This window comes from Chelonia mydas, chromosome 1, assembly GCF_015237465.2.
Source record: "Chelonia mydas isolate rCheMyd1 chromosome 1, rCheMyd1.pri.v2, whole genome shotgun sequence".
NCBI classification, from domain to species: domain Eukaryota; kingdom Metazoa; phylum Chordata; order Testudines; family Cheloniidae; genus Chelonia; species Chelonia mydas.
Window position 1 is genome coordinate 7,066,157 of NC_057849.1, and position 24,387 is coordinate 7,090,543.

General features: G+C 46.9%; 2 protein-coding genes across 2 annotated transcripts; one reads left to right on the plus strand and one right to left on the minus strand.

Annotated features, from left to right (window-relative positions):
* Nucleotides 1-11,095: 11,095 nt before the first annotated feature.
* LOC119565172 (olfactory receptor 51G2-like) lies at nt 11,096-12,061 on the plus strand. Its single transcript, XM_037889627.2, has one exon. It carries the CDS (start codon nt 11,126-11,128, stop codon nt 12,059-12,061), a length of 936 nt encoding a protein of 311 aa, XP_037745555.1. The 5' UTR covers nt 11,096-11,125.
* A 3,270-nt stretch (nt 12,062-15,331) lies between these two features.
* LOC119565313 (olfactory receptor 51G1-like) lies at nt 15,332-15,961 on the minus strand. Its single transcript, XM_037889817.1, has one exon. It carries the CDS (start codon nt 15,959-15,961, stop codon nt 15,332-15,334), a length of 630 nt encoding a protein of 209 aa, XP_037745745.1.
* Nucleotides 15,962-24,387: the final 8,426 nt, after the last annotated feature.

The following is a 24,387-nucleotide window of genomic DNA, read 5'->3' on the forward strand; positions in this document are numbered from 1 at the left end:
GTTTTGGTCCCCACACTACAAGAAGGATGTGGATAAATTGGAGAGAGTCCGGCGAAGGGCAACAAAAATGATTAGGGGTCTAGAGCACATGACTTATGAGGAGAGGCTGAGGGAGCTGGGATTGTTTAGTCTGCAGAAGAGAAGAATGAGGGGGGATTTGATAGCTGCTTTCAACTACCTGAAAGGGGGTTCCAAAGAGGATGGCTCTAGACTGTTCTCAATGGTAGCAGATGACAGAACGAGGAGTAATGGTCTCAAGTTGCAATGGGGGAGGTTTAGATTGGATATTAGGAAAAACTTTTTCACTAAGAGGGTGGTGAAACACTGGAATGCGTTACCTAGGGAGGTGGTAGAATCTCCTTCCTTAGAGGTTTTTAAGGTCAGGCTTGACAAAGCCCTGGCTGGGATGATTTAACTGGGAATTGGTCCTGCTTCGAGCAGGGGGTTGGACTAGATGACCTTCTGGGGTCCCTTCTAACCCTGATAGTCTATGATTCTATGATTCTATGAAGAAAAGGAGAGATAATAAGACAGAAAATATAAATCCATGGTATGCCCACATCTTGAATACTGGGTGCAGATGTGGTTACCCTATCTCAAAAAAGATATATTGGAATTGGAAAAGGTTCAGAAAAGGGCTAGAGAAATGATTAGGTGAATGGAACAACTGCCCTGTGAGGAGAGATTAATAAGGTTGGGACTTTTCAGCTGGAAAAGAGACGACTAAGGGGGGTATGACAGAGGTCTATAAAATCATGACTGGCATGGAAAAAGTAGATAAGGAAGTGCTATTTACTCCTTCTCATAAGAAAAGACCTAGGTGGCAGCAAATGAAATCAATAGGCAGCAGGTTTAAAACAAACAAAACAAAGTATTTTTTTTCACATAACACATAGTCAACCTGTGGAACTCCTTGCCAGAGGATGTTGTGAAGGCCAGGACAATAACAGGGTTCAGAAAAGAACTAGATAAATACATGGAGGATAGGTCTATTAATGGATATTGACCAGGATTGGTAGGGATGGTATCCCTAGCCTCCTTTTGCCAGAAGCTGGGAATTGGGAGACAGGAGATGCGTCACTTGATGATTATCTGTTCCATGCACCGCTATAGGCTGGGGACCGACTGGCTAAGCATCAGTTCTGCAGAAAAGGATCTGGGGATCACAGTGCATGAGAAGCTGGATATGAGTCAACATTGTGCCCTTGTAGCCAAGAAGGTCAACGGAATATTGGGCTTTATTAGTCGGAGCATTGCTAGGAGATCGAGGGAAGCAATTATTCCCCTCTATTCGGCACTGGTGAGACCACACCTGGAGTATTGCCTCCAGTTTTGGTCCCCCCACTACAGAAGGGAAGTGGACAAATTGGAGAGTGTCCAGTGGAGGGCAATGAAAATGATTAGGGGGCTGGGGCACATGACTTATGAGGAGAGGCAGAGGGAACTGGGGTTATTTAGTCTGCAGAAGAGAAGAGTGAGGGGGGATATGATAGCAGCCTTCGAATACCTGAAGGGAGGTTCCAAAGAGGATGGAGCTCGGTTGTTCTCAGTGGTGGCAGCTGACAGAACAAGAAGCAATGGTCTCAAGTTGCAGTAGGGGAGGTCTACGTTGAATATTAGGAAACACTATTTCACTAGGAGGGAGAAGAAGCACTGGCATGGTTACTTAGGGAGGTGGTGGAATCTCCATCCTTGGAGGTTTTTAAGGCCTGGTTGACAAAGCCCTGGCTGGCATGATTTAGATGGTGTTGGTCCTGCTTTGAGCAGGGGATTGGACAAGACAACCTCCTGAGTGGCTTCCAACCCTAATATTCTATGATTCTATGATCATTCTAGTAGATTGGTGAGGCATGTTTTCCCTTTACAAAAACCATGTTTACTCTTCCCCCCCAAATTATATTCATCAAAATGTCTGACAATTTTGTTCTTTACTACAGTTGCAACCAGTTTGCCCACTTCTGAAATGAGTCTTACCAGCCTGTAATTGCTTAGATCACCCCTGAAGCCCTTTTTAATAAATGCCATCAAAATTAGCTACCCTCCAGTCTTTTGGTACAGAAGCTAAGTGATAGGTTCCAAACCATAGTTAAAAGAAAAGGAGTACTTGTGGCACCTTAGAGACTAACCAGTTTATTTGAGCATGAGCTTTCGTGAGCTACAGCTCACTTCATCGGATGCATAGCATATCGTGGAAACTGCAGAAGACATTATATACACACAGAGACCATGAAACAAAACTTCCTCCCACCTCACTCCCCCGCTGGCAACAGCTTATCTAAAGTGATCATCAAGTAGAGCCATTTCCAGCACAAATCCAGGTTTTCTCACCCTTCCCCCCCCCCCCACACACATACAAACTCACTCTCCTGCTGGCAACAGCCCATCCCCCTTTGAAACCCCTCTTTATAATGCGCATGATAATCAAGGTGGGTCACCTCCAGCACTAATCCAGGTTTTCTCACCCCCCCCCACACCCCCCCTCCAAAAACCACACACACAAACTCATTCTCCTGCTGGCAACAGCTCATCTTACAATGTGCACAGCAATAATCCAAGTTTAACCAGAACGTCTTGGGGGGGGGTTTGCAGGAAAAAAACAAGGGGAGACAGGCTACCTTGCATAATGACTTAGCCACTCCCAGTCTCTATTCAAGCCCAAATTAATAGTATCCAATTTGCAAATGAATTCCAATTCAGCAGTTTCTCGCTGGAGTCTGGATTTGAAGTTTTTTTGCTTTAAGATAGCGACCCTCATGTCTGTGATTGCGTGACCAGAGAGATTGAAGTGTTCTCCGACTGGTTTATGAATGTTATAATTCTTGACATCCGATTTGTGTCCATTTATTCTTTTATCAGAGGCTCGTTCACCTGCACATCCACCAATGTGATATATGCCATCATGTGCCAGCAATGCCCCTCTGCCATGTACATTGGTCAAACTGGACAGTCTCTGCCACAAGTACTCCTTTTCTTTTTACGAATACAGACTAACACGGCTGTTACTCTGAAACCATAGTTAGTATTTCTGCAATATCACATCTGAGTGTGTGGTAGGGTGCCCATTGGTCCCGTTTTGGCTTGTACAGTCCCTTAGTTAAGTCCTGTCACAGCTGACCTGACATTTTTTTTCCAAAAGAGGCTTTTGTCCCGTATGCTCTTGCTGACTTCGTAAGCGCTAACAGGAGAAACGTCTGTTCCTGTCAAAACGGTAGGGAGCAGAGGAATGTTCGGTGGAGACGAATGGAGATGCCAGCTCCCCGCATGGGGTAGGCAGAGCTGGAGGCAGGGTTCCAGCCACAGGAGACAGCCTTGCATAGGAGGGGAGGCCTCTGGCGAGCAGCTGGGTGTCTCCTGTTTTCTCCTTAGGAAATATGGTCACCCTAAAGGACTGCCCAATGTGGGAGTGCTGCCACCCAGGGGTGTGGTCCTGCAGCACAAGGGAGAGAGGCTGATGCTGGGCTGGAAAACAGACACCGTAAATAACAGAGATTCAAACTGAAATGTTCCCCTTTCACCCATTTATTCAGGACGAGTTGTCATAGGGAAAGGATCATTTTTCTCTGGAGCTCAGCTGCCATGATGCTGCCCAGCTGCAGCTTCCTGGAACCCCAAGAGAAATTGGAGGCTTTTCATCTGCCTGGTCCTTATAACATCAATGATGGTTGCACTGACGGAGTCTATTCCTGCACAGTGGGTATGGAAATGTCAAAACCTCCTGACCAGTCTATGGCTGGGGTATTGTGCCCCTCAGCTACTCTCCCCAGCCCTCCCATCTCTGTGCAGTCACCTCCACCCTGTACAACGCCCCTTGAGCAGATCCTGCAGGCAGTGGCTGCTATGACAGGCCTGGTAGCACATCTCTGATGAACCTGTGCTAGCAGTTAGCTGGAGAGGGTCCTAGAGCAGTTGTGGAGGCCCAGAGATTGGGGTGGGTGGGCCTGTCTACCAGTGGATCACTGAGATCTGTGCCTAACTTTGGTGATCCCTGGAGGCTGGGTCCCCCTTTTCATTCCTCAGGGAGAAGGGAAGGAAAGCCCTCCACAGAACAATCCGAGGGAAATTTCCCTGTATGGAGCCTTGTGGAATCTTCCTTCCATGCCTGCACCCTGGGTTTGTAATGCAGGAAAGGGGGCTCCCGGGGAGAAATCAGGTCCCATATTATTATTCTATTTTAGTTTATTTCAGTAGCATCACGCCTCTGACAGCATATTCAGTGCCACTTGGCTACCCCAAGGTAGCCATGTGACTAATCGGAACCATATGACGAGTGATGACCAGGAGTGGATTAACCACAGAACAAACCATGTGGTGACATGGGTCCCCCAACAACAGGAGGGATTCACAAAATGCAGGAGAAATCTATTCTAACAACGTGTCCCCAAGTCCTGGCTGGTGGTGTAGCAGGGCTCAGGCAGGCAGCCTGCTTGCATGCTATGGCTGGTGGCCCCATGCCACGCCCAGTAGCAGCCACCTGCTGGCCCATCTTTGTGCACCCCTGGAGTGGAGTGGGAGGTGTGACGGTGCCCCCCCAAGGCTTTATGGAAATATGCTAATAAATATCTATGACATAACTGGAATATATTCTATGCTACATAAGCCATGTAATATATCTATGTAAAGGTTATGATCTACTGAATCTATTAATCCTATTTGTATGCATGTCTCATTTCTGTATTCAAAGTTATCAATATTGGCCGTGTACTGGCTTGATTCCACCCACAAGAGAAAGTCTAGTTAAGCCCGTGGGAGACTCCTCCATTTTGTCTTCAGCTGGCTAAGGACATAACGTCTCCACCCCCAAGGATACCTGAATGAAACTGGAACAAAGGACAGTAACTACAGGGGCTGTGAGTGCTTGCTGGACCCAGACTAGAAGGAGGCTGGTCTGTAAAAGAGAGCTTATGGGAACTGCTGAGGTTTTTGTCTGTATTCTGTTTGATTTGACATAGACTTGCCTGTTATTTTTTTTTTTTGGCTTGGTAATTCACTTTGTTCTGTCTATTACTACTTGGAACCACTTAAATCCTACTTTCTGTATTTAATAAAATCACTTTTTACTTATTAATAAACCCAGAGTATGTATTAATACCTGCGGGGGGGCAAACAGCTGTGCATATCTCTCTATCAGTGTTTTAGACGGTGAACAATTTATGAGTTTACCCTGTATGAGCTTTATACAGGATAAAACGGATTTGTTTAGGGTTTGGACCCCACTGGGACTTGGGCATCTGAGTGTTAAAGGCAGGATCACTTCTGTAAGGTGCTTTCAGTTAAGCCTACAGCTCTTAGGGGATGTAGTTCAGGCCTGGGTCTGGGCATGCAGCAGGCTAGCGGGTTTGGCTCAAACCATGCAGGGCACTGAAGTCCTCAGCTGCCAGGGCAGGAAAGCAGGATCAGAAGTCGTCTTGCACATCAGGTGACAGCTCTGAGGAGGTTTCTGTGATCCAACCTGTCACAGGAGGCATTTCTATGTGCTCCCCCTGCCCCGCAGACCCACTCACCCGCTCCCCTAAAGGGGCACACAGAGATGTTCCAGCAGTCGCACAGCAGGCCGGGGTGTAATGATGTTGTCTCTGCCGGGACACAACTGAGAGTGTCAATTCAGGACAAATTGCTTCGAGCAGTGCAGTCACAGCCCAAAGCTGGGGGTCCTTTACAGCTAAGGCACGCCAAACCAGCAAACAGAGAGGACTTTGGTTTTACCCCAATGGCTAACCAGAAGTCACACAAGCAATTCCCTTAGACACTCCAGTTTCCCAGTATCACCACCGGTGCCACTCGTTATGGGGGTGAATGGTTATGAAAACCAATGCCCCAGTAAAACAAAAAAGGTTCTCTCGATCCCAACGGAACAAGCCCGAGACCCAGGTCAATATACAAGTCAGATCTTACCCACAAATCACGCTGTTACCAATCCTTTAGAATCTAAAACCTAAAGGTTTATTCATAAAAAAAAAAAAAGAAATTCATAGATAAGAGCTAAAATTGGTAAAATGGCATCAATTACAGATAGTTCTTGGTTCAGGCTTGCAGCAGTGATGGAATAAACTGCAGGTTCAAATCAAGTCTCTGGAGTCCATCCACAGCTGGGATGGGTCATTCAGTCCATTCTTCAGAGCTTCAGTTTGTAGCACAGTTCCTCCAGAGGCAAGAAGCAGGATTGAAGACAAAATGGAGGAATTTCCAGGGCCTTTTATATTCTCTGCCATATGGAAGGACACCCCCTTGTTCTTACTGTGGAAATCACAGCAGCAAATTGGAGTTTGGAGTCACATGTCCATGCATGACTCAGTTCTTTGCAGGCCAATGCCATTGTTTGCATGACAGTTTGAACGTTCCCAGCAAAACTCAGATGTGCTTTGGAGTCCTTCAAAGTCTATTGTGAGTTAAGTGTTTCTTGATTGGGCGCTTAATCTGCAGAGTCCCTTCTCAAGAAGCTGCCAAATGCTTCACTTATGCGACACATTGAGATACAAGTACGTAGCCAATATTCATAACCTCAACTACAAAATGATACACACATACAGATAGCATAATCCTAACCAACAAATCATAACATTTCCATAGACATCTCAAATGTCAACCTTTGTACAATATTTGCTGCAAATATATAACCATGATTGCAACAATGATCTATATGGTCACAGGTTTCAGAGTAGCAGCCGTGTTAGTCTGTATTCACAAAAAGAAAAGGAGGACTTGTGGCACCTTAGAGACTAACCAATTTATTTGAGCATAAGCTTTTGTGAGGTACAGCTCACTTCATCGGATGCATATGGTCACAGTTTATGTCAATACTATCACACAGGGCGATGGCGGCTCCCTCCGCACTCTGCCTCCCTCCCTCTACCCCGCTCCCAGAAGTGGCGGACATGTCCCTCTAGCCCCTGCGGGGGGTGTCACTGTGTGCTGCCCTCACTCCGAGCGCAAACTCCACAGCTCCTATTGGCCTGGAACATCTGCCAGTGGGAGCTACTGGGGTGGCGCCTGCCGCCAACTGCCCCTTTCCCCCCTCCCACTCCGCCTAGAAGCTGCTGCCAGAGGGGTGTGAATGCCAGTCACTTTGGGAGCCGCGCCACCCTAGTAAGTGCCACACCCCTGACCCCCTCCCCCACTGCAAGGGCCTGGCCCAGCCCAGAACCCACACCCGTCACCCAAACGTCCTCTCAGAGCCCGACCCCCTCACGGCCTCCCATTCCTCAAGTCCCTGTCTCAGGCCAGAGCCTGAACTCCAACCCCCTGCCCCAGCCCAGAAACCACACCCAAACTTCCTCCCAGAACCCGACCCCCACACCCCCTCCCATACCCCAACCCCCTGCCCCAGGCCAGAGCCTGCACCCTGCACCCAAACGTCCTCCCAGAACCTGACCCCCACACCGCCACCCGTACCCCAACCCCCTGCCCCAGGCCAGAGCCTGCACCCTGCACCCACACCCCCTCCCACACCCCAACCCCCTGCACCAATCAAGGTACCTCACTTTATTTTCATTTACTTCCTATTACTTATAATAGAGGAGGAGGAGGAAGAAAAACAGAATGAAAAATGGGAGGGGCAGATAAGAGAGAATGTTCTTTTCTTGGCTGGGTCGCAAAAAGCGGGGGGGGAACCCAAAAATAAAGCGACGCATGGGGCCCCACAAACTCTAAATCCCCCACTGGTAACGACAAGCCCGGATTCCAGGAATAGAGCCTGTGGCAGGGCTGGAGCTGCCGTCCAGTTGGGCAGCATCACCGGGCGTCCCCTGTGAATTGGCCTCCGGCAGTTTGCCATTGGTCATGGCAAGGGTTAAAGCTGGTGCGTACAAAGCCAGGCAGCTGACATTCCCTGATGGCCAAGTGGCCCCCGAGGGACTGTGCCGGCACGCTTCATAAAGACAGTTGCCTCCCTATCTGAACAGAGACTGCCTGCTGCTGATGCAACCGCTCCGATGACTCCTTGTCCTTTAGGGTGAAGACCTCTGAAGTCAGCGGCTCCCCTTCTAGCAGGAATTGGGTACGTTGGCAGGTTTCACTGTCTTTAAAACGTGAAGTGGAAGGGAAAGGCTGGAAGCTGTTTCCATTGGCAGATGTTCTGTGCAGTGGCAGAGGACACAGCTGGGCTGTCGGGGTGGCTCAGTGAGGGGTTTGGAAGACAGGCAGCGCTAGGCAGCTTGGGAACCGTGCTCCACGGTGGGCTGTTCAAGCTACACAGAAATCTGACATTCAAAGTGAGCTCAGACTATGAAAATTCCCATGCCCTGCATCAGGATTTCTCAAGGGGTCCTATTTCTAGAGGTGCCGTGTGCTCTGGGCCTGATCCTGCCTGGGCCTGAGCGAGAGGAGATCCCACTGATTATCAGTGACTAGTTCCCAAATTGCCTCAGGTTTATTTGCTCCTGAAATTATATTCAACAAATGCATTTTGAAAGGTTTTATTGTCTGGCTCAATTGTGAATGCAGGAATTCAGAGCTGCGTTGCTCTGTGGTAACAGGTCCTGGTAACTGACCAGAAGCTGTTTCTATTACTTACATTCAGGGTCATGTAGACAATCCCAATGCAAATCTCTGTTTCAGCAGTACAGAGCTGAGGTGCAGGAAAGAGGAGTGTTATAGAGTATGTATGAAATTTACAAATATCACCTCTTACATGAGCATGGCAGAAGTAACTTGGACACTCAGCTGGATATTAGGGGAAACCTAGTGTTTGCACACGTCACCCATGTCTGATGCAAACCCCTCCCCCATCCAGCTGAAGTAACTGTCCCTGTTAGCTTATAACTTGCCAGATAACTACAATCCCTGGCATGGGGAGAGGATGCAGGTCCTATGAGGATGAAGAGAAGGCTGTAGGATGATCCACATCTCTGGATTCAGACAACACTATTCAGGCAAAGCACTTCAGCTTCTCTTGGAGGGATTCTTGGGGCTCAGATTGTATCACCAGGAGCATTTGGTAAGGGAAAGTTAATAAATCCCAGTTCTGATCAAATTTACACATTTACATCTAGAGTTATGTAGTTGAAGTCTTTATTATTGAATTAAGACCTGACCCTAAGAATTTATCCCATGTACCTTAAGAGGCAGTGTCATAATTTGGACTCTCAGGAGGTAAAAAAATTATATATAATGTCACCCTTCTGCCAATCAGAGTTGGCAGCAACAAGGGCCAGGTTCAGTATCTAGGGGTTCCATTCCCATAACACAATGCAAAACCGGCTCGAGCCCCCACCCAGTGACCTGGGACAAATATATACCACCCCCACTGGGCACCTCTAAGAGGTAATACTTCCCCTCTCGCAAGCACAGAGTCTGAGTGTAGCAAAAAGCCTTTTAATAACAGAGAGAAAAACCGTGGCATTATGTTGGGCAAACACCACCAATAGGATTCGTAACACAACCCGTGAGCAAAAAAAACCACCCCAAGCAAATTGGGGCGTGTCCTTTCCCTTTGGTTCTTGAGTCCAGCAACCCAAAATCACCCAAAGTCCCAAAAGTCCAAGAACCCAAAAGTCTCTGTCCCTGGTCAGGGCAGCCCCAGATTTTGAAAGTTTATCTGCAGAGTTTTACCTCCCACCTGGGTGGAGACGTGGGTGGGAGGGGGGTTAAGGGGCACCTTAAGTAGTCCAAAGCTGATTGCCCCACCTCTCCATGGGGCTCCGCTCTGCCAGCCGCCCCCATGAGCTACTCCAGGCATCCGACAAACTGCTCTGCTCCACCAGCCGCTCTCCTCTGCCAGCCAGCCATCCCGCAAACTGCTCTGCTCCACCACCCGCTCTGCTCTGCTAGCTGTCCCACAAACTGCTTTGCAATAGATTTTCGTGCTCCCCCACTACTTAACGCAACACTCAGTGATTTCAGCTCTTAGTAACTTTAGCTCTTTTGTGATTTCAGCTTGTAGTAGGGGAACATCAGTGCTCGTGCACTATTATTCCAAAGCAAATTCAGCTTAAGAGCCTGTAACTAAACCCCTAATAGAATCATAATTAGCTCTAATAGCCTATAGTAGAGAGAAAAGGAAACACAATCAGCAAATAATACCCTCATTAGAGGACCCATACCACCAAGTATTAATACCTGTCCCCATCCTCTCTCCAGTCACTGGGTTTTGGAACCCATGACCCTTGCCTAGCGAGTGCTGCTTAGTTGAAGGTGAGTCCCTCCATCATAACAAAAGGCCAAGTACAGCTCCACTGTCCTTGATTCACATAATCAGGATAATAACAGTTTATTCCTGCCCCAGTAACAGAGAAACTGGGGCTCTTAGACTAGCTAAAGTGACCACTAGGCAGGGTGGGTGTGCCTATGTAAATGAGATCAGATACTGAAGTTCTTTTCCACAACCCACCATGACTCGCCACCAGATGTCAGGGTAGAGCTCATCCTGACTCTGCTTACATATATATATGTGTGTATATATATATATATATATATATATATATATATATATATATATATATATAATGAGGCAATGAAACACGTTTATGAATGGCTTCAATGCAGGGCAGATAAATACAATGACCACTTTCACCATGCACTTGCCATGTGTTTACACACATGTCATGATACAATGGGCCATACTCAGAAGTTAAGAGCCAGAAAGAGTGTCTCTGCGAAGGTCACAATTGTAAAATAACAGCGTTCAAGTAGGCTGCGGAACTCAAAGCCACAAGATATCAATGGGTCCAAGAGCTTAGAACCTTTCAAAGAGTGACTGGGTGTGTATATGGGTAACCAGAAAATACAATTCCAGTATTGAGGATTGTTTTAAAAAGTCTTGGAAGGGCACACAACCTTCCTGATTTATACCACAAAATATGTCTTACTAGTGGGTGTCGAGGAAACTTTTCCTGGGAGCAGGTCATCTCATAGCTGCCTATTATAGGGTTTATTCCACCTTCCACTGAAGCATCTAGAACTGGTCACTGGATACTGAGCTAGATGGACTGCAGGTCCAGTCTGGCAGTGCCAATCTTCTTATCCGTGGCGTAAATCCAAGACTATGTTTTTGCTGATCTTCCTGAGCTCCAAGGAGTCTCTAGAATTGCACAGAAAGCAGAATGATGTCTCATTAAATATCACCTTGTCACCTGTTCTTTTTCCTTTCAGGAAGGAAAGTCCAAAACTCTTGGGACCTGTCGTGTACATTATGTCAGCTGTCAATGACACCAAACTCAACTCTGCAATGTTCCTTCTCACCGGAATACCTGGGCAGGAAGAGGTCCATCTCTGGATCTCTATCCCCTTCTGCTTCATTTATGTTTTTTCAATATTGGGAAATTCAACCATTCTCTTCATTATAAAAACAGATCCAAGCCTCCATGAACCCATGTACATTTTCCTTTCCATGTTGGCCGTCACAGATCTTGGCTTATCGATATCCACCATACCGACAATACTGGGTATATACTTGTTTAACTCTAGGGAGATCAGCCTTGATGCCTGTTTTGCCCAGCTGTTCTTCATCCATTCATTTGCAATGATTGAATCCTCCATACTCTTGCTCATGGCATTTGACCGCTTTGTTGCGATCTCTAACCCACTGAGATATGCTTCCATCTTAACCCTGCCGAGAATATTCAAGATGGGACTGGTATGTGTGCTAAGAGGGGTGGCGGTATCATTCCCATTCCCCTTTCTCCTGAAACGGTTCCAATACTGTCGAGTCAATGTCCTCTTCCATTCCTACTGCCTGCATCAGGATGTCATGAAGCTGGCTTGTTCGGATATCACAGTCAACTACATCTATGGATTGTTTCTTACCATTTCCACGGATGGGTTAGATTCACTGCTCATCTTCCTCTCTTATGTGATGATCCTCAAAACGGTGCTGAGTGTTGCATCCCACACGGAGTGCTTCAGGGCCCTGAACACCTGCGTCTCCCACCTCTGTGCCATCCTGCTCTTCTACACACCAGATATCGGCTTGGCTTTGACACACAGATTGGGGAAGGGCTCTTTTCCCTTACTACAGATTGTCCTGGGATACATCTACCTGCTTCTCCCGCCCCTGATGAACCCAATTGTGTACAGTGTGAAAAGCAAACACCTTCGTGGGAGGATAATCAGAGTGTTCGTCAAGTGAAAGGTCAATGCTGGCTCCCATGCTGCTGACCTGGAAGGGACCTCCTGGGTCAATGAGTCCAGTCCCCTGTTATGGCAGGCGATCCCGCCATATCACCCAGTGCATAAACCTGTCAAGCTCTATCTTCAAACATTGTTTCCCCGCTTTCTGTTGGGCAGCTGTTCCAGAACCTCCCTACTCTAATGCTCAGAAACCAACTTCTCATTCCCAGCCTCAGTTTGCTCTTGGCCAGTTTCTCCTCATTTGTTCTTGTGCCAATGCTCTCCTTTAGCTTCAGGAGCTTGGCTCCCTCCCTGGTGTTTCCCCCTTCCCGGACCCGATGTATTTATACAGCAATCTGATCCCCAGTCACCCTGCATTGTCTTATGCTGAACCAGCCAAATTCTTCCAGTCTCCTCCAAAAGCCAGGCCCTCCATTGCCCTGACCATCCTAGGAGCCCTTCTTTGCACCTGTTCCAGTCTGAATTCTTCTTTCTGTAATACGCGTGACCAGAATTTTACATAGTTTGCCAGAGGAAGACTGACCAGTGTCTCTTATAAGGATCTTACTACTTCCCTATCTCGCCTCACACATTCTAGGATCTCATTTGCTTTGTTCACTCCTGAAGGTCACTGGTGGCTCACAGTCATCCTGGGACTGACTAATACATCCTCCTCGGTCACTTCCAACCTACCCTTGGCTGCATAAACTGTCACGTAGTGAGTCGAACTCGGGAAGATTCAGAACTGACTTGATAATAGTGTGCAAGCCCTTTTACAGGAATGAAATACCAGGTACTAATGGGCTCTTTAACCTTGCCGGGAAAGGTATAACAAGGACCAATGGCTGGAAACTGAAGCCAGAGAAATTAAATTTGGAAATGAGAGACACATATTTTTGACTGTGTTGGTCATTAACCAGGGGAACAAACTCTCAAAGCACGTTGTGGATTCTCCTGAGATCTCCAAACCAATATTACATGCCTTCCTAAAATTTACGCTTTAGAGGAACAGAAGTGATACTTTACTCACATACAAGTCATTGGGCTGAGTATGGGGGTAAACTGGGAGAAAGTCTCCAGGAGGTCAGACTCGATAATCTAATGGTCCCTTCTTTCCTCAACTTCTATAAATTTCTATTTTGGATGCAACTGGAGAATGTAAGCATTCAGAATAGCAACTATCACTCAACAAGAAGATATGCTGGCCTAGAAGACTCAAGACTGTCACAGTGAAACCAGGATTTATGGTCTCTTTACCCTGTAAACCAGATCCTTTCCTGTCATGAGAGGAATCTCACAATGTAATCATGACAGGTGTGGAGAAAGTACACAGAGAAGTGTTATTTATTCCTTCTCATAACACAAGAACTAGGGTCACCAAATGAAACTAATAGGCAGCAGGTTTAAAACAGCAAAAGGAAGTATCTCTTCACACAACGCACAGCCACCCTATGGAACTCCTTGCCAGAGTATTTAGTGAAGGCCAGGATTTTAACAGGGATCAAAAAAGAACTAGATAAATTAGTGGAGGAGAGGTCCTTCAATGCCTATTAGCCAGGATGGGCAGGGATGGTATTTCTGGCTTATGTTTCCCAGAAGCTGGCAGTGGACGACAGGAGAAAGATCACTTGATGATTCCCTGTTCTGTTGATTTCCTCTGGGGCACCTGGCATTGGCCACTATTGAAAGACAGGATACTGGGTTCCCTAGAGCATCGTCCAATCTGTCTTTCCTTTTCGGGTGGAACCAGCCTTTGCTGAAACCTGTGTTAGCCTGGGCGCAGCCACTATACTGCTCAGCCGCGTCTGTGTTACAGGGCCTAGGTGTGAAGCTGACCTTTGCCCTCAGACTGCTTTTCTTAACCAGACAATCAAAGAGGAGGCCCCTGAGGCCATTGATCCATAGTTTGGCAGTGAGACCCATTTAGCCTCAATGGCTTACAATCACTGGTTCTGTGACTGTGCTGAACCTCCCTGCGACACTCCAACATTACCCTCAGAAATCCACTACTTAACCTTCACTCTCGCCCCCACATCTGCCACACACACTAAGGGGCTGGAGTCATGGGGCTTCCCAGAAGCCAGCTGTCACAGGAGGCTGTGGTAAGAGGCCTTTTATAGACAAATGTCAGAGGTGTTGCTCTGTGGAACCCTGACACCGCCCTGATCTTAGGGTCTCAGAGTATCTAACTGCATTGAATGTATTTATCCTCCCACCATCGCTGTGAGGCAGGGCAAGGCTATTATCCACCTGTGCAGAGATATCCAATGGCTTGGCCACAGTCACGCATGGCCTGGCAATTAAACCCAGCTGTCTGGAGTTGCAGAGCCGTGCCCAGACAACAGGACCAGCCTTCCAGACACCTGAGCGGTGGCAGGACTGGTTGCATTCTCTGCTGCGCCAGCAGACCTCCCCTCGGCGCTGTATAGAGTGGGGATGGCCATGTGCCAGGTCAGGGGTTTGATTCACTGGCCTGTTTTCTCCCTCCCTAAGCAGAGTTTAGAGCAGCCTGGGGGATGGGATGACATCTGCCCATTGGTAACGGCTTCCAAGAGCACAGCCCACTTTGGCCAAGTCCCTGCGGATGGAGACACCCCAGAGTGCTCCCTTGGGGTCTGAGGTGGCCCTGCAGGAACCCTGCCCATCCCTCTACGGTCCTTGCAATCACTTACTCTCAGCCTCGGATACTTAAAACAAGAGCCCCCTTTGTGGGGTTGCATTTATTTAGTCTTCTCCAAAACACAAGGTCTCTTACCCTCCAACCCCAGCCTTCTCCTTCACTCAGGATCACCCCCACGGTCCTGATTACTGCAGACAGCATTGGTTCAGACCCTACTCCCCTTTTTCCCCTGAAGCCCTATCCTCTGACCTATATCTTCTCACTAAGCCCAGCCACTTGCTCCTCCACTTTCCCCAAGACTCTGCCTCTGAGCCAGACCAGAGTCGGACTACTGTAAGAGCTGCCCTGGGAGCAAAGGTTGCTGTGGAGAGCCCAAGACACTCCACATTCCCTGATTTGTACTTCCTGGGGGATAAAATGTAGAGGGTGTAGGGTACCTCACAGTGGCTCTGGTTCCCTGTGCAACTCTTAGCAAGGTCTGACTCTGGCTAAGGGGGCAGAGTCTCGGGTAAAGGTGAATAGGAGAGTTGTGGTCTTCGGAGAAGAGATGGGGCAGAGGAAAGGGCTTCATGGACAGAGGATCCAGGATGGAATTCGTGGCCATGCCCATCGCTCGTCTTTTTCCTCCCCCATGTCACCAGCACTGGAACCAGGTGATGAACTGACCCTTCACTTGACAAATGCCCTGATTATCCTCTCACGCAGGTATTTGCTTTTCACACTGTACACAATTGGGTTCATCAGGGGCGGGACCAGCAGGTAGATGTAGCCCAGGATAATCTGAAGCAAGTGAGTAGAGCTATTTCCAAATCTGTGTATCAAAGACAGGCCAATGTCTGATATGTAGAAGAGCAGGACAGCGCAGAGATGGGAGACACAGGTGTTCAGGGCCCTGAGGCACTCTCTGTGGGATGTGATACTCAGCACTGTTTTGAGGATCATCACATAAGAGAGGAAGATGAGGAACGAGTCCAACCCAACCGTGATGTCTTTAACAAACAAGCCATAGATGCTGTTCACTGAGGTGTCTGAACAAGCCGCCTTCATGATGTCCTGGTGCAGGCAGTAGGAATGGGTGAGGACATTGTCTCGACAGTATCGGAACCATTTCAGGAGAATGGGGAGTGGGAGTATTAGGGCCACCGATCTTACCACAGCCACCAGGCCCATCTTTGATATTCTCGGTGGAGTTAAGATGGAGGTGAACCTCAGTGGGTTACAAATTGCGATGAAGCGGTCAAAGGCCATGAACAAGAGGACAAAGGACTCAATTTTTGAAAGCGAGTGGACGAAGAACATCTGGGCAAAACAGGCCTCGAGGCTGATAGTTAGCGAGAAATCTTTCTGCTCTCAGTGCAAGTCGAGAGATTCTCAGGACCTCAAGGGAAAATCAGCAAAAACATTCTCTTGGATTTATGCCCCCAATAGGAAGGTAGGCACTGCCGGACTGGATCAGACCTACAGTCTGTCTAGCCAAGTCTTCAGTAAGCATTACGAGATGCTGCAAAGGAAGGTGGAAGAAGCCCTGTAATAGAGAACTAAGAGATACTCTGATCCCAGGGAAAGTTTCTCCCTGACACCCACTAGTTACACATATTTTGTCATGTAAATCGGGAAGGTTTAGAATACTTACATCTGTAGTATGCAAGGTCTTGGAGAAAATTTTGAAGGAGAAGGTAGTTAAGGACTTTGAAGTCAATGGTAAATGGGACAAAATACAACATGGTTTTACAAAAGGTAGATCGTGCCAAACCAACCTGATCTCCTTCTTTGAGAAAGTAACACATTTTTTAAACAAAGGAAACGCAGTGGATCTAACTTACCTAGATTTCAGTAAGGCGTTTGATACCGTGCCACATAGGGAATTATTAGTTAAATTGGATAAGATGGGGATCAATAGGAAAATTGAAAGGTGGATAAGGAATTGGATAAGGGGAGACTACAACGGGTCCTACTGAAAGGTGAACTGTCACGCTGGAGGGAGGTTACCAGTGGAGTTCCTCAAGGATCGGTTTGGGGACCAATCTTATTTAATCTTTTATTACTGACCTCGGCACAAAAAGTGGGAGTGTGTTAATAAAGTTTGCGGATGATACAAAGCTGGGAGGTTTTGCTAATTTAGAGAAGAACAGGGATATCCTACAGGAGGATCTGGGTGACCTTGTAAACTGGAAAAATAGTAATAGGATGAAATTGAATAGTGAGAAGTGTAAGCTCATGCATTTAGGGATTAATAGCAAGAATTTTAGTTATAAGCTGGGGACGCATCAATTAGAAGTAACGGAGGAGGAGAAGGACCTTGGAGTTTTGGTTGATCATAGGATGACTATGAGCCGCCAATGTGATATGGCCTTGAAAAAAGCTAATGTGGTCTTGGGATGCATCAGGAGAGGTATTTTCAGTAGGGATAAGGATTTTCAGTAGGGATAAGGAGGTTTTAGTACCGTTATACAAAGCACTGGTGAGACCTCACCTGGAATACTGTGTGCAGTTCCGGTCTCCCATGTTTGAGAAGGATGAATTCAAACTGGAACAGGTACAGAGAAGGGCTACTAGGATGATCCGAGGAATGGAAAACTTGTCTTATGAAAGGAGACTCAAGGAGCTTGGCTTGTTTCGCCAAACTAAAAGAAGGTTGAGGGGAGATATGATTCCTCTCTATAAATATATCAGAGGGATAAATACCGGAGAGGGAGAGGAATTATTTAAGCTCAGTACCAATGTGGACACAAGAACAAATGGATAAAACTGGCCACCAGGAAGTTTAGACTTGAAATTAGACAAAGGTTTCTAACCATCAGAGGAGTAAAGTTTTGGAAGAGCCTTCCCAGGGAAGCAGTGGGGGCAAAAGATCTGTCTGCCTTTAAGATTCAACTCAATAAGTTTATGGAGGAGATGGTATGATGGAATAACATGGTTTGGTAATTAAATATTCATGGTAAATAGACCCAATGGCCTGTGATGGGATATTAGATGGGGTGGGATCTGAGATACCCAGGAAAGAATTTTCTGTAGTATCTGGCTGGTGAATCTTGCCCATATGCTCAGGGTTTAGCTGATCACCATGTTTGGGGTCGGGAAGGAATTTTCCTCCAGGGCAGATTGGAAGAGACCCTGGAGGTTTTTCACCTTCCTCTATAGCATGTGGCACGGGTCACTTGCTGGAGGATTCTCTGCTCCTTGAAGTTTTAAACCACGATTTGAGGACTTGAATAGCTCAGACATAGGTGAGAGGTTTTTTGCAGGAGTGGTGGGTGATATTCTGTGGCCTGCGTTGTGCAGGAGGTCAGACGAGATGATCATAATGGTCCCTTCTGACCTAAATATCTATGAATCTAAGACATTTTTTTCAAAAATTCTCAGTACTGTAATAAATGTTAAATTTTCAGAATGGAGAGGGGAAACTAGTGGTGTTCCCCAAGGGTCAGTCCTACGACCAATCCTATTCAACTTCTTCATAAATGATCTGGAGAAAGGGCTACACAGTGAGGTGGCAAAGTTTGCAGATGATACTAAACTGCTCAAGATAGTTAAGACCAAGCCAGACTGTGAAGAACTTCAAAAAGACCTCACAAAACTAAGTGATTAGGCAACAAAATGGCAAATGAAATTTAAGGTGGATAAATGCAAAGTAATGCACATTGGAAAAAATATCCCCAAGTCCATGCAGTGTGCAGCGGCAGTCAAAAAAAGCAAACGGGATGTGAGGAATCAATAAAAAAGGGATAGAGAGTAAGATGGAGAATATCTTATTGCCGTTATATAAATCCCTGGTGCACCCACATCTTGAACACTGCACACAGATATGGTCCCCTCATCTCAAAAAAGATATACTGGCATTAGAAAAGGTTCAGAAAAGGGAACTAAAATGATTAGGGGTTTGGAACGGGTCCCATATGCGAAGAGATTAAAGAGGCTAGGCCTTTTCAGCTTGGAAAAGAGGAGACTGTGGAGAAAGTGAAAAAGGAAACGTTATTTACTTGCTCCCATGATATAAGAACAAGGAGCCACCAAATAAAATTAATGGGCAGCAGGTTTAAAACAAAGAAAAGGAAGTTCTTCTTCACCCAGTCAACCTGTGGAACTCCTTGCCTGAGGAGCTTGTGAAGGCTGGGACTATAACTGGGTTTAACATGAATCCATTCATGGAGGTTAAGTCCATTAATGGCTATTAGCCAGGATGGGTAAGGAATGGTGTGCCTAGCCTCTGTTTGTCAGAGGGTGGAGATGGATGGCAGGAGAGAGATCACTTGATCGTTACCTCTTCGGTTCACTCCCTCTGGGGCACCTGGCATTGGCCACTGTTGGTAGACAGGATACTGGACTGGATGGACCTTTGGTCAGATCCAGTAAGGCCATTCCTATGTTCTTATGTAATTGGATTTCTTGATTACCCATTTGAACATCCCATCCCTCTTTGAAGCCTGAGATGTTCTTGGCCACATTCATATCTTGTGGCTGCGAGTTCCATAGCCTACTCGAGTACTATGTAATTTTACAATTCTGACCTTCATACAGAAACTCTTTCTGGCCATCCATTTCTGAGTTGGCCCATTGCATCATGATGCCCATAAACACAAGGCAAGTGCATGGTGAAGACGGTCATTTTATTTATCTGCCCTGCATTGAAGCTATTTATAAATGTGTTTCATTGCCTCACACATATACTTTCTATTTTCTCCATTCCTGAGATTTCAAATTATTCCACTCTCTCTTTCCAGCACATGGGATAAATTCTTAGTGCCAGGTTCTTAATTCAAAAGTCATGACTTCTACTGGGTTGCTCCAGATTTACATGTCTAAATTCAGGCAGAACCGGGCTCTGTTAACTTTCCCTTACCATATGCTCCCGGTGATACACTCTGACCCCCAAGAATCCCCCCAAGGGAAGCTGAAGTGCTTTGCCTGGCCAATGTTAACTGAAGCCTGAGCATTCGATCTTCCTCACAGGACCTGCATCCTCTCCCCAGGCACGGGCCTATAGATACTTGGCAAGTTACAAGCTAACACAAGCAGTTACTTCAGCTGGATGGGAGAGGAATTGGCATCACAAATGGGTGAATATGCAAACACTACGTTTGCACTAATACCCATTTACACATCTGTAGTTTAGCACACACCTGTCAACCCATTCCTTCCCCTCTGATCTTCTTTCAGAGATGATTTCTCAGCTTACAGTGGGACTTAAAATGTAGGGTTTGTCATCTAGATTTCTTCAGAATCTGAAAAGAGCGCAGTGTCTCAGCCCTCATTCAGTCCCTTGTTAGCAAACAGAAGCCGAGTAGCTCCTCTGTCCCTGGGTTAATAGCTGACTGGTTCTCCTCAGGATCTCTTCTGTCAGTCTGTAGCCTGTATCCAGAATGGTAACAAGCCTTGGAGTCAGGATAGAAAATATTCATTCCCTGAGCTCTGACTCACTCGTACATCGTAACCCCAGCACCGGTTATTCATCCACGATGAGGGTTTGCAGGAAGTGGATTTCAAAGTCAAATGCATGAGTATTCATGGAAATGGAACTTTATTTGCCACGTGAAAGTAGTTAATTGCTCTCTCTCTCGCTTGCACTTTGACTGTCTCTGTCCTGTATTCATAAAATAGGTAGCATCTGGGAAGAGCATTGTGACAGACATGGAGCTGAGCTGCCATAATGAATGTGTATGTTAAACCCAGTTCTTGGGATGTTTGCTGCAGAGCTATATTGGGTTAACATTTGGGATGTTTATGTTATGACTCTATTGGGTGAAACCAATATGGAACTTCCTAGGTTCATAGCAGGCTGCTGGAAAACAAGCAAGAAGGGAAGCAATAGCTCAAGAAGAGTCATGGCTCAGCCACCACCCCAGGGAGGTCAAGAGACAACACAGAAGCTACAAGCTGGGAAGAGCCCGTTTCTGAGTTCCAGCCGCATTCCACAGCTTGTTTTTGCCGTTCTGTCAGTCTGTCCAGAGGTGGGGCAGCTGTTGTGAGAATCTCTTCAGACTGACTGGCACAGACACCGCTGGGAAATCTGAAGGCCCTCAGCCTACCTGGGTCCCCATCAGAGCAGAAGGGCTTGGGGTCAGAGATCTGTACAGATTGCTGTTTTAAAACCCTCTGATTCTCCCATCTTCCACTTTCTTCCTGCTGTTCGGATTCAACAGTATTTTGGTTCTGGAAGGCTGGCTAGTCTCTCATCTCACCACTGGTCACAGACTCCCAGAGGGGAGAACCACAGACACTCGGACCTGCTCGGCAAGCACAGTCAACCCGCAGTGTGTTGTAGCCCAGAGCCTAGTCTGAGGGTGGGAGAATCGTGGGATTCCACCCCATGAGAGGGAAGACTACGAGGACTGACTTCTGGCACTCAAAGACCAGAGAGGGGACAGAGATACTGGAAGCCCTGTAACTCTGAGGGGTAGCTACAGTGTAGAAATGCTGGAGCCCTCAGCCAGTCAGGACACGGAAATATGCCCTAGCATTTTGTGGGTGAGGAATGAAATTTGGCCATAGGAGGAAGGATTTCCAGCAATTTGCCCGAAAAAGAGGTGACCCACCTCAACAGAGTACTCCATTTTCTGTTCTTACTTATTCTATTTCTACTCTATCTCTCTCTATCTATTCTATCGATCTGCAGTGACTGCTACTATTAGTAGGCTCTACTTCTTCTTCTTAAACTTTAAGTTTCAAAGGAAATAGGCGAAGCTTGGTTTCCCTACGTTTTTATTCTTTGTTTATTAGGTTTTGATTTTAAGTTTAAATTAGTCAAGTAAACCCTAAGTTCGCTTCAATAGCTCGTAGCATTTGTGTCTTCTACTCACTGCATCTCTCACTCAAGAATTGAGAAACCTGAACCTCAAGGCTGTTCCTGTGTCTCTTACCACCAGGTTATCAAGGAAGGTTGTGAGTATATTAAGCAAAGCTTTGTTGCATATAATACCATATTATCAAATGTATCTTTTGAATAGCAGTAATGCAGTTGTAACTTTGAAACTCTGAGTATTTTATCATTGACTTACTATTATTGATTTTAATAAATGTCTTTAAGGCTATATCTATCTCAGCGTGAGCTTCCCGTCATAGAATCATAGAATCATAGAATATCAGGGTTGGAAGGGACCCCAGAAGGTCATCTAGTCCAACCCCCTGCTCGAAGCAGGACCAATTCCCAGTTAAATCATCCCAGCCAGGGCTTTGTCAAGCCTGACCTTAAAAACCTCTAAGGAAGGAGATTCTATCACCTCCCTAGGTAACGCATTCCAGTGTTTCACCACCCTCTTAGTGAAAAAGTTTTTCCTAATATCCAACCTAAACTTCCCCCACTGCAACTTGAGACCATTACTCCTCGTTCTGTCATCTGCTACCATTGAGAACAGTCTAGAGCCATCCTCTTTGGAACCCCCTTTCAGGTAGTTGAAAGCAGCTATCAAATCCCCCCTTATTCTTCTCTTCTGCAGACTAAACAATCCCAGCTCCCTCAGCCTCTCCTCATAAGTCATGTGCTCTAGACCCCTAATCATTTTTGTTGCCCTTCGCTGGACTCTCTCCAATCTATCCACATCCTTCTTGTAGTGTGGGGCCCAAAACTGGACACAGTACTCCAGATGAGGTCTGACCAGTGTCGAATAGAGGGGAACGATCACGTCCCTCGATCTGCTCGCTATGCCCCTCCATATACATCCCAAAATGCCATTGGCCTTCTTGGCAACAAGGGCACACTGCTGACTCATATCCAGCTTCTCGTCCACTGTCACCCCTAGGTCCTTTTCCGCAGAACTGCTGCCTAGCCATTCGGTCCCTAGTCTGTAGCGGTGCATTGGATTCTTCCGTCCTAAGTGCAGGACCCTGCACTTATCCTTATTGAACCTCATCAGATTTCTTTTGGCCCAATCCTCCAATTTGTCTAGGTCCTTCTGTATCCTATCCCTCCCCTCCAGCGTATCTACCACTCCTCCCAGTTTAGTGTCATCTGCAAATTTGCTGAGAGTGCAATCCACACCATCCTCCAGATCATTTATGAAGATATTGAACAAAACCGGCCCCAGGACCGACCCCTGGGGCACTCCACTTGACACCGGCTGCCAACTAGACATGGAGCCATTGATCACTACCCGTTGAGCCCTACAATCTAGCCAGCTTTCTACCCACCTTATAGTGCATTCATCCAGCCCATACTTCCTTAACTTGCTGACAAGAATACTGTGGGAGACCGTCTCAAAAGCTTTGCTAAAGTCAAGAAACTTTGTAAGGGTCCTTTGTAAATTCTGTGGAGCCTGATTTGGGACAAGAACTTTTATCTTCTGATCAAACAGATTGGCAAGCCTAAAATCCATACTATTAATATTTGTAATTAATTAGTATTAATATTATTAATCAAATTAAATTAAATTACATTAAATTAAAATTGAGCAGATGTGGGGGAGGGGTTCCCAAGCTACCTAGCGCTGCCTGCCCTTCAGCCCCCTCACTGAGTCACCCCGACAGCCCCACTGAGTCCTCTGCCGCTGCACACAACATCTGCCAATGGAAACAGCTTCCAGCCTTTCCCCTCCACTTCACATTTTAAAGAGAGTGAAACCTGCCAATGTACCCAGTTCCTGCTCTGCGTGGAGCTGCTGACACCAGAGGTCTTCACCCAAACGGACACGGAGTCATCGGAGAGGGGGCACAGGCAGCAGGCAGTCTCTGTTCAGACCGGGAGGCAGGTATCTATATGAAGCATGGCGACACAGTCCCCTGGGGGCCACTTGGCCATCAGGGAACCTCAGCTGCTTGGTTTCATTTGCTTCAGCTTTAACCCCATCATGGCCAATGGCAAACTGCAGGAGGCCAAATCACAGGGGATTTGTGGAGATGCTACCCAACTGGACTGCAGTGCCAGCCCTGCTGCGGGCTCTGCTCCTGGACTCCGGGCTTGTCATCACGGTTTACGGTTCCAGTTAGTCTCAAGGCTACCTCGAGGGCAGCTGAGCGGTAACGATGATCATAGAATCATAGAATCACAGAAGATTCGGGTGGAAGGGACCTCTGCACTTCATCTAGTCCTATACCCTGCTCAAAGCAGGACCAGCACCAACTAAATCATCCCAGCCAGGGCTTTGTTAAGACGGGTCTTAAAAACCTCCAAGGACGGAGATTCCACCACCTCCCTAGGTAACCCATTCCAGTGCTTCACCTCCCTCCTAGTAAAACAGTGTTTCCCAATATCCAACCTAGACCTCCCCCACTGCAACTTGAGACCGTTACTCCTTATTCTATCTGCTGCCACCACTGAGAACAGCCGAGCTCCATCTTCTTTGGAACCCCCCTTCAGGTAGTTGAAAGGTAGTATAAAATCCCCCTTCAAATCCCCACCTCTGCAGGTAAAATAAGTCCAGTTCATTTGGCCTCTCCTCAGAGGTCATGTGCCCCAGACCCCCTAATCATTTTCTTTGCCCTCCACCAGACTATCTTCAATTTGTCCACATCCCTTCTGTAGTGGGGGAAACCAAACCTGGATGCAATATTCCAGAGGTGGCCTGACCAGTGATGAATAGAGAGGAATAATCACCTCCCTCTGCTGGCAATGCTCCTACTAATACAGCCCTATATGCCGTTGTCCTTCTTGGCAACAAGGGCACACTACTGACTCATATGCAGCTTCTCGTCCGCTGTAACCCCCAGGTTCTTTTCTGCAGAATTGCTGCTTAGCCAGTCGGTCCCCAGCCTGTAGTCGTGCATGGGATTCTTCCTTACTAAGTACAGGACTC

Bases quoted from the DNA above. Each gene is read 5' to 3' on its own strand.
- LOC119565172 (XM_037889627.2), top strand. From the start codon at position 11,126: ATGTCAGCTGTCAATGACACCAAACTCAACTCTGCAATGTTCCTTCTC.
- LOC119565313 (XM_037889817.1), bottom strand. From the start codon at position 15,961: ATGTTCTTCGTCCACTCGCTTTCAAAAATTGAGTCCTTTGTCCTCTTG.